This window comes from Thunnus albacares, chromosome 17 (assembly GCF_914725855.1).
Source record: "Thunnus albacares chromosome 17, fThuAlb1.1, whole genome shotgun sequence".
Lineage (NCBI taxonomy): Eukaryota > Metazoa > Chordata > Actinopteri > Scombriformes > Scombridae > Thunnus > Thunnus albacares.
In genome coordinates, this window is record NC_058122.1 from 13,090,397 (window position 1) to 13,104,141 (window position 13,745).

The 13,745-nt window shown below is 40.0% G+C and overlaps 1 protein-coding gene across 9 annotated transcripts in view; it reads right to left on the reverse strand.

Moving 5' to 3' along the window:
- Positions 1 to 11,230: 11,230 nt before the first annotated feature.
- spag9a (sperm associated antigen 9a) overlaps positions 11,231 to 13,745 on the reverse strand; it is a 28,483-nt gene continuing 25,968 nt past the window's right edge. For all 9 annotated transcript variants that reach the window (XM_044330737.1, XM_044330731.1, XM_044330733.1 and 6 more), the window contains one exon: positions 11,231 to 13,733. In XM_044330737.1, the coding sequence (XP_044186672.1) occupies positions 13,615 to 13,733 (119 nt within the window). In that variant the 3' untranslated portion in view covers positions 11,231 to 13,614. The remainder of the gene's footprint in view (positions 13,734 to 13,745) is intronic.

Consider the following 13,745-nt stretch of genomic DNA (forward strand, 5'->3'; position numbering starts at 1 on the left):
GGTTAATTTGCTGTGTGCTCCTTAATACTTACATACAATACTATTGAATTGAATGAATGAGTATTAATACGTGTGTACATATTCCCTTATATTCAATAACTCACAAAGAAAACTCTAAACTGTATGCTCTATACCCACAATTCTCACAGACACACACACACTTGGATATTCCCTGACACTTCATGTTGCTAATGCTGGATGGAGGTTGTCATGGGAACACATCTTTGACAGTTTCTCGGCTCACTTGCAGCATAGACACAGAAAAATACTCAAGAGGCAGAGGAAGTTCAGGTGATAAAAAAAGGCAACCGGGCTGAGTCTGGCGGGGCAAAGAGGATCATTGGGAGCCATCAGTGCAGGAAAGTTAAATGCACTGTGATACTGTGGCTGAGTGGTTTATCTATAGTGACCGCCAACACAGTTTGAATTTACCTCATTTCACAAATCCCTTTTTCGGCTTTAGAGGTGCTAGTACGCGGATTTTGTTACCTTTGGACAGAGCCAGGCTAGCTGTTTCCCCTTGGTTCCTGTCTTTGTGCTAAGCTAGGCTACCAGGCTGCTGGCTGTAGCTTCATATTTATCATGCATGAAGAGCAGAGCAGGTGGACCCAAACGCAGGAGACTGCAGGCAACTTGAAGAATAAATCTTTAAAGACTGAGTGCAGGCAGAGTAAAACTGAACTGAACAGAACAAAGGATCCACCAAGGACTAAACAGAAAACCAGGACTAAAATACCAACTTAACTAATGAGGGAATGAAGATAAGGTGACTAGAAAGAGAACAGGCAAGGAGCTGATTGGCTAGGGAAAACACTGGGAGCGGGGAAGGACTAACGAGGCTGATACAGGGAGGGTGTGAAGGGAAAATCAGGATGGGGAGGAGTACACAAACACAGGAGGGAAACACAGCAAACAGAAAACCAAAAATCCAGAAAACACAATAAAGACAGTTGTCTGATTCCTTGCTGTACATTGTTACATTTACAAAAGGTAATATCACATACACAAAAGCATTTTCTTATGTATAACAGAAAGGCAAAACAGTCTCTTAATAGTTTGTGTGGGGATCAGAAACTAAAAGGGAGTGTGTAAGGGAAAATGTGGTTGTCAGCACAGGATTGAGGTTTCTGAACCAGGAGTCTCTTAAACTCAGAGAGACAGAGAAGGGGAGATGGGCGAAGAAGCACAGAATGAGGTGATTGCAGCAATAGCAAGGTCTGGAGAAAAGTCTGAGGGCATGTGGTGAACTGGTAGAGAATGGCAGGTGTGGGGAGTAGGAAGAACGAACATGGCCAGGGAGAAGTAATGTAGAGAGCTGGGTGTGGGAGTGTGGGGCTGCGGAGACAGACTGAAGAGCAGATTGTGACAATGCAGACATAATAGTGGTATCAATCTTGTGGTATCTAACTCAAGAAAACGAACAGGTGTTTCTCCCAAGATGTCAAATTATTCTTTAAAGATATAAAAGTATACTCAAAATGGTACTGCTCCAACTCAAACCCCTCGAAAGTCTATTTTTTGTAAACTTGGTGTAACATTGTAAAAGTACCTCGAAACAAAAATAAAATGTAGGCTAGATTGTTTTAACTAACAGAGTTCCCGTTTAACAGCACTAACATGAACCCATGGTGTGATCCACATTAGTGTTTACATTCAAAGATCGACTTTTCTAAGTTGCACAGCTAAGTGAAAATGACAAATCGCCCCGGCACCAAAGACATGTGGCGCTCTTACAGTAAATGAATTGCAAACTCAGTCTCTCTGCTCCCATCTGTCTGCTTGTCTATCTCTGTGTCTGTCTCCCTGTCAGAGATTTATGACTCTGTCTCACCACAAGCCTGCCACTGCACCCAGAGATGCTCAGTAATCACATTATGGTGCACGACAGCAAAACTGTTGCTTATGTATGTGTGCATGTATATGTGTGAGTGTGTGTGTTTCTGAACAATATAAATATGCTTTTCCATCTTCATCCAATGTGCAAGAAGATAAGCACACCTTCATTTCCAATTCCATGTGTTATTTATGGAAACTGAGATGGAGCTACCTGAGACAAGTTATTTTACTAGTCTCACTTCATCTTTTTACAGCACATATTGTATGTTCAATTGCTTTTCTGATATGATCCTGTCCTTCTTTTTTTCTTTAAAACATGTAGTCAGCAAAGTTTTGCATTTCAGACAGTTTAATCAAAATAGTATCTAATGTTTCTCTCTAACAGTATAGTGGATACACTGAAGTGTGGGACTCTCTTCACTGTGTTTACTTTCTTTTCCGTTTGGTCCTGAGGCATCTGATGCACAAACTGTATAATCAAGTTTACTCAGCCATCCCGGAGTTCATGCAGACTAGCAGATGTAGCTGTAGAGCTGCCTATAGCCTCCAGGTAAAGACAAACCATAATATACAGGAGGGTTTCAGAAATATTAATAAGTTAAATGGTGATAGTAGGAAACTATACTATATCACAGTATGTGATAGCAGCTGTGACTGGCTGGAGGAGGGCGAATCCAGTTGTTCACATTTGATGTGATTAAGTGCACTTTAACTGCCAAATTACATCATGTGATGACACCTCTCACAAAACATCACAATGCTATATATTAGCAGATGGCCTCAGGGTGCAACCTATAGGCTTTCCAACTCATATGTATTCATATGTGACCATGAATATGTCCTGCATGGGAAATTTGGCTTGCAGCTTGGCAAAAACAGACACATCAGAGCAGACTCATCCAGCAATTAAACAGATTTTTTTTAAATATATAATTTAGAAAGAATAATACACACAGAAAAAAAATAATAACAATAGGTCAAAACAAATCAGTAAAAAATCAATGCAAGTGAAAATGAAAACAAGTTTTAAAAAAACAATAAGACAATAGGACAATAAGACAGGATCTGTCTTTTTGGTGACTAAAAAAAAGTTGTGTCCTTTTATCTAAATGATTTAATCAATATAAGTAGTGATTTAATTAAAAATCCCTCAATTGATATGAAAATGACTCACTACACTTGATATCACTACAAGATCTGAAAAAAGACACATTTCACTATCAGAAACCTAAAAACCTTCTACACATTGCATGCATACCACAGTAAAAGAAAACATCTAAGCCTCTGAGCTGCACAGGACTCCCCCTGGAAACTAATTTCACAATCACAACATAATAACAGATAGTAGAATAATAATATATGAGGAACTGTTCTCTTCACAATTTACAAGCACTCAGTTATCTTTTTTCTGCCTTTCAGGTACCTTGACATCATAGTTACAACTAACCTCCAACAGCCAGTCCCCAGGATCGCTTATCTCACTGTGGTCTGGCAAGGACATGGATAAATTTTCTTGGGGCCGACATCATTGGCAGAAGGCTGAACACAAGGTGATTGACTGTTCTCTCCTTCAGTCAGACATCAACATGAACCTCTCTGATTACACAAACACACCACTGGGCTGCAAAAGGAAATGGAGAGTAAACTAGAATCAACATGTTACCAGAAATCATGTCTTGCTTCTTATTACTGTGATGGTTAACATGATACAGCAGCAGCAGTTAGCTCCCACATTTGCATTTTAAAAGTAAATCAGCAGCCACAAAAGCTACTGTCATGAAAGGATTCACGATAGAGGTCACATTCAAGGACAGACATTATACTGGTTGTTCTTATAAATGAACAAATTTGCATTTTAATGACTCACCTCATAACTGTGACTCATGAAATAGATCTTGTGGAAAGAATATAGACTATCTATCACATTTCATTTCTCATGTGGCGCTCAGGAACACGCACGCCATATTAAACACTTGTGAGTGATGAAATTGTGAAAAGAATGTTTAAATGATCTGTACTTGATTATATTTTAAACTGTTTTCGTGTGCTGCCTGCCTATAAATTAGAGCCCTCATTCATAGTGCAGAACTGCGTCTTTCTGCATTAATATGTTTTGAATAGCTAACAGAATTGCAGGTACTCAGTTGAGGAAATGTGTGAATAATCTCTCACTCAGACATTAAATTATGTTCATCAGTGCTCAATCAGGCAGTTTAAAAAATACTGATTAATGGAGCACATGAAATAGACTTGCTTTTTGCACTTGCTTGTTGATTCTTCTGTTGTGTGTGTCTATACTGTGTACGTGACCAGTATGGGCTGACTTTGCATCCTTGTGAGTAGCAAGCTGAGGCACATACGACAAAGCAACCTTGTTATATACCATTAATTAACTGGAAAAAAATAGAAATAATGCCTATAATTCAGCAAATTTAGAAAATGCGGTGCTACATATGTTAGTCATATTAGTCAAATCACCCCTAGAGAGAGCTGATCAACCCTCCAGAGTTGAGAGCTTTAGGACCCAGGAGGATAACACTGCAGGGAGATCTAAACTAATCAGTATTAATCAGCTATGCATGACTTCAAAAAAGACCTCTCCATCTGTAAGCTGTGCAGGGCACTTACATCATACTCACACACACACACACACACACACACACACACACACACACACACACACACACACACACACACACAGCCCTGTTTCCATCACTTCAGAGGACATTATATTGACTTACATTCATTTCCTGGAGACTTATCCTAACCTTAACTACCTATAACCCTAAACTTACCTTGACTTTAAACCAAGTCTTCATCCTAAAATTAATGATTTATGTTAAGGGGACTTGTTTTTGCTCCCGTAAGGGGCGAGACCCCACAACATGACTGTGTAAACATATTTACGTCCCCACGACGTAAGGAATACCTGGTATACACACACACACATTTCTGTAGATAAAGGAGAAAGAGGGACTGTTCTTTTCACATTTAAAGGCAAACAGCAGCATACGTAAACAAGCACACAAACACATTTACAACAATGCAGATAACAAGGAAAGTGTGAATATATGATACATCAATCACACACACACATACACACATACTGCATACAGAAAGATGCCAGCTTGTTGCAGCTTTTGATGATGGAGGAAGTCAATATTTGCCCTGGCCTCTCTCCAGGGGTCTTCAGATGAGCGTGACATGGGAGGGCCCCTGGGAAAGGTCAGCATAGCTCAGAGCCCCAGTGGGGCCACATCAGATCCAACACTGAGGGATCAAAAGCTAGGATGTAGCCCACCAGTGAGACCCTGCAGTAGGGCATCAAGAAGGACCTGAGCATGGAGAGGTGGCGGAGATGAAGGGGAAACAACAGGGAGATGAGAAGAGGGAGGGTGCAGTAGAGGAGGTTGAAAGAGAAGGGGAGGAGACGGGTGTGCAGGGGGTGGGAAGAAGTGAGCAGCCTTGCACTAGTAGGCACATTGTGAGTCACCTTTATGTCAGAGCCTTCATTATTCAGGTCCAGTTTACTACACCATGACCTTCACGTACTTCCTACTGTATATGGGCAAATTGCGTTTGACATAAGGTGAAATGAAATCATAACCCGTATCTGCTATTTCCATTCCACAGCAAATTCTCTGTTGATTTTTCAGTGAGCATTATTTGGAGTTGATGAGATAATTGTGTGTCCACTAACAGAACTGATGCAGCTTCAGTGAGGCTGTTTAAATAACCCGCAAGTGTGAAATTAACTCTGAAGCTTGCAGACTAAAGTGTCACACTGTCTTATCTCAAGCGCAGACATGTGTCTGTAGCTAATGAAGTTACACCAACTTGTGTACACTCATTCACACACAGACACTATTAGACTGTGACAGGTGATCAGATTCAGGAACTGACAGGGTGTGGTGTCAGTGGACATGCATCCCTTGAGTCAGAGAGGTTGTGTGTTTGTTTGCCGTCTGTACTTGAACAGTTTGAGCTGCATGTATAAAACAAGATGCTGAAAGCTGAAGATGCCCCAGGTTTTAGGAAGGATTATTTATTTTCTCCATTACTTTCTGTGACCTTCACATTCAGCTAATAAAAATAGCTAATTAAAAATACATTTTCTCAATAACCAAGGTTGTGTGTCATGGTAATCCAATAAATTATTGTTTAGAGCTGAAGACCTGCTCTACATCTAGGCTCTGCTCTATTAGCCTTTGTTCCGCGGTGTATTTTTGCACTGACGTTTATAGACAAGAAGCAGATACACATTTAGTTAAGAATATGAACCACATATTTCAGTATCATGGTTTAGCTTTAAAGAACAATCGCTGTAAAGGAAAAACCATTCTGAACAAGAACAAAGTCAAATAGAGGTGAACCCAAAGGAAGGGCACAACTTCAGCTCTCTATACCTAATAAATCAATATATTATTAAATCCTTAACGGGATCAGAGTAACTTATCCCATGTCCAAGCAAATCAAAGTGAATTTTCTTACTGTATTGCACCAGTCTGATTGATTTCCATTGGGTTTAGGCAAATAATCTTAGGTTGGATTCATCTGTGCCTCAAATTCAATTTTATTCACATTCTCTTGTGAGGGGGAAAAAATATGATTGCATGATCTTTTGAAGGGGATTTTAATTATCGTTTGATAAATTAGCAAACATGGTTTCAAAACTTACGCAGCATTTAGGGATGAAAATCTCTCTTATCAGCCACTTCAGTGGTAGCAATGTCTCAGTTCTCTTGTTTACATGTGTGCAAGATTATATAAGATATAAAGCTAAATCACAGAAGAAGAATGACTGTCAGAATGAGTACGGAGTGCCTGAAAGCCTGAAGTGCCTCTTCAGAGAGACAACCACCGTCAGCCCCATGAATCATGAAATTCAAAAAGGAAAAAGAGACTCATAAGCTCATCCAGTTGTCTGTCCACACAATAGTGTAAAAAAAAAAAAAGTGACAGGGAGAAAGAGAGAGGAGGACAGCGATAACAGCAGCATGTCTACGTCATCGTTGAAAGAGTAACCAGACCCTTGGGGCTGAGGGGATAAATAAAGGAGCGAGGAGCGTGGGTAATATTACCCACGTCTCCCTGCTGCTTGTGGCCTTGCCGCCTGTCATGCTCTGCTGGGCAGTGATGTCACTCAGACTGCAGAGAAGCTGGCTCGCCCCCAGCCCCTTGCCGACATATGAAAACACACAAAGAGTATGTACAGAACTGCACACACCCACGTACTGCCGATGCTTAATTATTAAACAAACAGCATCCTAATACACACACAAACACGTGCACGTGATTCCTCATCAATATCCATCTGGTCAATAATTCACAGTGCACTGTCACAACAACTGCCTTTCACATACACTGGATAACATGGGGTAACCTATGATTACTGCTCCAGATATATGTTTTTCTTATTTTTATGCATCTTTAGTTGCACTGTCATCCACTTAGTTCTAACATTTAAGGTCCCACATACAAAAAGATAAACAGGGCAGAAGGGCAGATAGATAAAGATTCAGGTTTCCTCCCATTCCACAAACAAGGTTAAACCACACAGAAACACAATACTTCAAAAACACTCCCTAAATATAGCAAGGGAGGGGAGAGAGAGAGAGAGAGGATGAGGATCCGACTGATTTGCAGCCATATATAACCTCCGCCTCACTGCTAGCCTGCACATGGTGTCACACTAAACTGTGTCCCTGCTTTCAACCCCAGTTCAGTCCCCTCAGCACTTTAGTCATTTGCTATAAATAGTCATACACACACAGACTACAGCCACCAGGCCATATTGTCTATCTACTTTAGAAAACTCTTTTTATTTTTTTAGCCAAAAGGATTTCAGCTGTTATGAGGCCTCACCTGCAGGCATGTCATTCGTTCATGGTGAGCACAGCGTGCTCTAAGTACGCCACAATGCTTTGCTGTATTGGCTCAGAAAATGCTTAGCCCAGCCCATCACAATGAAATACTGCGTACCTCCATGGGAGGCCAAGGGCACTCTCACCAGAACTGAGGGAGGCTTTTAAATCACATGTGATCATATAGCAGGTGCACACACTCATAAACACACGCATGGAGCTCAAATAGACAGGCACAGACAGAGGCACATACTGTATCAACACACAAAATTTATAATATTGTGTGTGTAATATTGTGTGCGCTTCTCTTCTAACGACAACCATGTCACTATAATAACAGTTCCAGACAGTGTGGATATCATATTTGAGTTAGTAGCCATTTGGTTAATTTCTTGGTGACTGAATCCTTTTTTGTCATAATTCCTGATGAATTTCATTTGAAATTCACTTTGAGGAAAAGCCCTGTAAATTTCTATTACCTCTCTGCCAATTTTCTCTCTGCTTATTAAAGACTTTTATTGCCTAATATAATGTCCTGGATTAAAAAGCTCCACTATGTTGGTGGTACAATAATGTGACTGTGTGGTACCGAACCTGCTGTATCCACTACAAACAGCAGAGGGAGGAGAAAAGGCCTCTACTGTGTTCAGATATTGTATGAATGGGAATGACTGCATACTGTTAAATTGTGTATGTGTTCCTATGTGCACACCAACAAGCAACTGTATGTGTATTTAGTACTTTTCTCATTTTGGTGAGTTGGGTACATTTCCTGACTTTTTAATCATCCTTTGAAATTTTGGAAGATAAGATTAATCATGTTGGTTTTTAATGGGAGAAATTCTCCTGCATATAGAGCAAGTGATTTTCCATTTCTGGCAGCAGCATCAGGTGTTGTTTGGAATGGAGAGAAGGAGATCCTGTTGTTAAAATGACAAAATGAGTCATGATGGCTTGACAGCCAAAAAAAGGAGCAGTACCATTAGGTGCTCAAACACAAAACAAGGCAGATGTCAGAGGTCTGACTTGGAAGTATTGACTACTAAAATAGTTGAGTGTTTGTACTGTATCTTCTCATTCTATACATGGCCTGCAGAGAGCATCATTGGATTCAGAGAATTAGGGGGAAAAAATACAAAAAAATAACCCCCCACTCACTAAAGCATGCTGATGCAGACACATACACACATGCAAACCCACACACACACACACCTCTCCTCTTGTTTACCAAGCCTATTAGCTGAACTACTTGCAGGGGGAATCTTGATAGTAGCAGATGCATCTCTTCCTCTCCCTCCTCACCACTGCCATATTTTTCACTCAAGCGTCATCTGGTGAGCCTATCTCTCTGTAGACTCCCCCCCACCCCCTGTTTTTCTAGACTTCTTACTTCTTGGATTTCTCACCTTGCTTTGCACTCATCCAGCCCCCTTCGCTACTAGCCAAGAATCACTACTACTTTACCGCTATGCTGACACACCACAGGCGTCCCTGAAAGAATTGCATCTATTTAATCCACTATCGCACAAACTTCACCCCCTTATGAATAAGCATTCATAATGATGCGTTTCATAAGGGTACAATATTATGAAGCTTCACCCAAGCTGCTATGAATGTGTTTTCTGTTGTTTTCTTCATTTCCTTCCACTGAAACTGCTCTGCCCTTGTTTTTCTTCACTGAAGGTCTTGTCCTTAATCTCGCTGTGTGATCACACTATTGATTTGGCAGCCTGTGTTGCATGTCATTGCCGTGTATTGGGCTGAGACAAGCACAGGTGTCGACTTTCACATCACATAGCACAATAACAACAAAAAAAAGGATCAACAACAAAGAAACACCATCAAGGAAGAACACATAAAGGGACCTGTTAGCTTTTAGTGACAAATGTATTTTCTGTGATCACTGATAACTAACAGAGAACAAATGACAAGCAAAAGATTTTGACCTTTGACGGGGGATTGACTTTCAAGGAAGGTCGGAGAGACACAGAGAAGGCAGCTGGGGATGTTATGTAACAGCCTCCACATATTTGGGCCTATGGGGCTTATTTTACTGTCATCTATGACCAAGACAGGCTCGATGATCAACGACGAGCCAAGTGAGCACAACATGGCAACCTAAATCTCCCGCTCTCCTGGTCAGAATTGAAATCCCTGCTCCATCTTTATTTTAGTTGTGTTTTACATAATGTTAAATCACTGGACTTACACAACTTACACACTTATTTCCCTCTTTCTCTTTTTTGTGCCTTATGAGCCTTCATACTGATGAGACAAAGTCTTGGCATGCGTATGTGCAGATGTATGCACTATCATCACAAACACAAGACTACTGAAAACATCATTTTAACAGTTTGAACAGCAGTTTTCATTCTTTGTCATTATAAAATGAAATACAGTCAAAAACCCACTGTGTCACAGGTGCGTAACAGTTATAATACAGTATTTCTTTAGTCATAATCTGTAACTGATCTAATGGAGGTGCTTCTTCCCTCCGTCCCCAATAGCTCTGACACAGGAAGTTGGGATCAGTTCTTCTTTTGCAGCATCCCAGCTGTGATACAGCACAAACCTGGCATGTTACTCAGAATCCCTCAGAATCCCCTGTCTGGTCTACAACACACTCTGTGACGTCAGAAACCTCAGTGTTTATGTGTGTGTGTGCAGGCCTTGCTGTCAACCCCCGCATGGCTTAAGAGGAGGAGGGGTGGGTGAGGTAGGATGGAGGGATGGAGAAGGAAGGGGGCGGGAGGTGGGCTTTACGCTGTGATGTAATTTCATGGAAATGGTTTTGTGCTGCATCCTACAGAAGCTTTGGACAGCCCAGCCACCTACTGGCTGAGGAAGAGACAGCATGAAGACAGCATAAATATAATTCTGACTGGAAAAGTGACATTTGGCAGTCTTTCCTCACCCACTCAGATATGATTTGAATATATCAATCAGATAAACAGTTTTTTTCATCACACTAATTCTTCAGTTGTTTAGCATAATAAATTTACATACATTCAGCTTGGTTTTCAATGAACCCTTTGACGCATATTTCAGTATTTTCTATCATATGAAGCAAAATGCGTCATGTCTTTTGATACCAGAAATGCAAATCACACACATGAATATGACCACAGTGGAACTGAGAGGATATAATTGGACCCATTTTAAAAAATAAACAAAGAGCACCATCTGGTGGTAATATGGGTCACTTGAAGGAGACAGTTGTTATATATGATGTAGGTATTAAAATGTCACTCATTAATTAAAAAACGAATTATCTTCAATTCTAAACTGGGTATTTGTCATTTGACGTTCTTTATGGATGCTGCAAGTATTGGGATAGAGTTTAGCAACTGCCTCGTAGAAACATTTCCGCAGACAAGCACATAGGACATAAACTGACTTATGCATGAGTTATAGTTCAGAGGGGATGCAGTGGAGAAATAAAGGGGTTCATTTTTTCCACTTTCCTAAATTAAATCATAATTACATGCACTCATTAATTTACCAACAATGAAACACAGGACATCAGCGAGTTCTCCATGAAACTGAGTTTAATAGATTGTTAAAAATAAGGCTATGATGCTGTTTTAGCAAACATTGACCAGGAGGAACAACCGTTGTGGTGTCCAGAGAAGTCCGGTACAATGGGTAAATGTGACCATTCTCTGGGGTATTACAGATGGACATAACAGTGAGCACACATACACTGCACATTTGCAATATCAAACACACACGGACAAATGTGTCTCGCGTTCAGACTCCTACGTGTACATGTGTACCGTACACACACACACACACACACACATACACACACACACACACACATAGACATCCACCCCACCCAAAACGGTGGCAATAAAACAGATTTAGCCGATAACATAGCAGTGTTCTCTTAAAAAAAACATGCATAGCTTAGTACATGAATGTGTTGTTCGAAAACCAAGTTATTGTTTACACACTTTGATCTTATGGTTTGTCAAAAAATTTCCAACATGATCACATTGCTATTTTTTTTTTTTTTTTTTTAACCATTTAATTTAACCATTATTAACAATCATGTAAACTCATTGGACTATCTTGCTCACAATAGCCTCCTTTTATATTTTGCTTATGTAGAAAGTTACATTCTGAACCAAGATAGGCTCGATAACAAAGGAAATAAATACTGGAATGGCAAAAACACAATATAAAGTTATTATTGTGAATGATGGAAAAAAATGGACTGAAGACCAATCTTGGCCCAACATAAAAACAAACTAAAACACCTGCTTAATATTGGTATTCTGCTTTCATGTTACATCAAAATTCTCATTACTTAATAAAAGTGTCTCACAGATGGATACAAAACAGCAACAACAAAAAATAATGACAATAATTGCCTTCCAGGTCTCCAAATGCATTTGTCACAATAAAACAAGGAATGATGAAGCAATCAGGAGACTCTCTTTAGTGCTATGTGCATGTCCATTAGAAGGTGCCACGCAAAAATGTTATTGTCAGTCAAATTCCCTCATTCAAGATTATTTCCCAAGAGGACACCCTAAAAATATACATGTATACGCTTCAAATTATTAGACTCACAAGACTATTTAAAGTTGGAAAATATGAAAATAATGAAATTCAGTTTCACGGTGCTTCTACTTTCGTCCTTTGGTTACTGGGGTGACGCCTTGCAAGAATTTTTTTTTTTTTTTTTAAACATATTGTTCCCTTCATACAATTGGCACACAGTACAGTAGTGTAGTTTACATTACCATGGGTGTTTTTCCAAACCTCAAGCGACTAACATCTAACATTTTAAAGTGCCAATGAGCTGAAGCAAACAGGAAGCACCAAGCTGGTGGCACAGGCAGATTCTCCTCACACAGCAGACTAGGGTTTAGCTTTTAAAATGGCCGAGCAGGCACACACACACTTGGACGATAATACAGGATTCCCTCATGCAGGCTAATGCTAACCTACAGTACGCTGGTTCTTCTATTAACAGGAAACACCGAAGTATCCAAACTGCCTAGACATTATTGATATCACAAAACTTAAACCTGTGGAAAAATAGGGCTGGGTATCAATCAAAAAATGTATACACCCTCTATAACAGTGTTTTATTCTACAACTTCTGCTGAATAAAAGCACATTTAGTGATGAAACATTATATGTTTTTTGTGTATACTACCACTTGTATGTGCAGGCTGATTTTCTAAGTCAATCACTCTCATCAGACAATACAGTATAGCAAATAGCCTCATATTGCAGGTGATAATTCAACCTTTTGAAATGTCTTATGCCCTTTGCCATGTAGTTATCATGTTTTGACACCCAGCCCTAATGGTAAAGATGATAAAAATGCTCAACACAGGAAAGATGTCCGTGAAAGCATACACACACACCTCATGCTCACACACGTACAGACATGTGGTATACAAATGTAAAAGTCTTACGTGTATAATATAAAATATACTTCAGTTCAAATGAAAACTTGCTTCCTGTTCCCTTTTTAATGACTGCAAAAATGCTTCAAGCACTTTTCCCTTTATATCGATCACATCTAAACTTTTTTTTTTTTTTAACATTTGTGGAACAAAAACACGTCCGTACTTTACCTGATCAAATTGCCCACACCTTTATGTGTGTTCACTTGGCCCTTTTCCTGTGTGCAACAGCTTTTCCAACATGAAACCCAGCAGAAGGGAACACTTGGATCTTGGACGTATTCTTAAAGTTAACATAAACCTCAACTTACCAATTTTAAATTCATAAAGAATAAACTGTACAAAACATGGACTAAAAATAACTGTTTTTTTTACAAAGTAGTCAACTACTCAGGCATTAAGAACAATCAGTTATATCAAATTAAAAACTTAGAGAAGGACATGCGGGGGTTGGTGGGCGGCCCTGGCGGTGACAGTCTGTGATTTTCTCAATCATGGGAGGTTGTGACCTGCCAGACGATGAGGTGGCTCCGCTCAGCCTTGGTAGGTGCTGACGGCTCGCCGGCTGTCTGCTCTGATAAACCGTCCAACTCACCGCCTTCATCACCTGAGGAGGAAG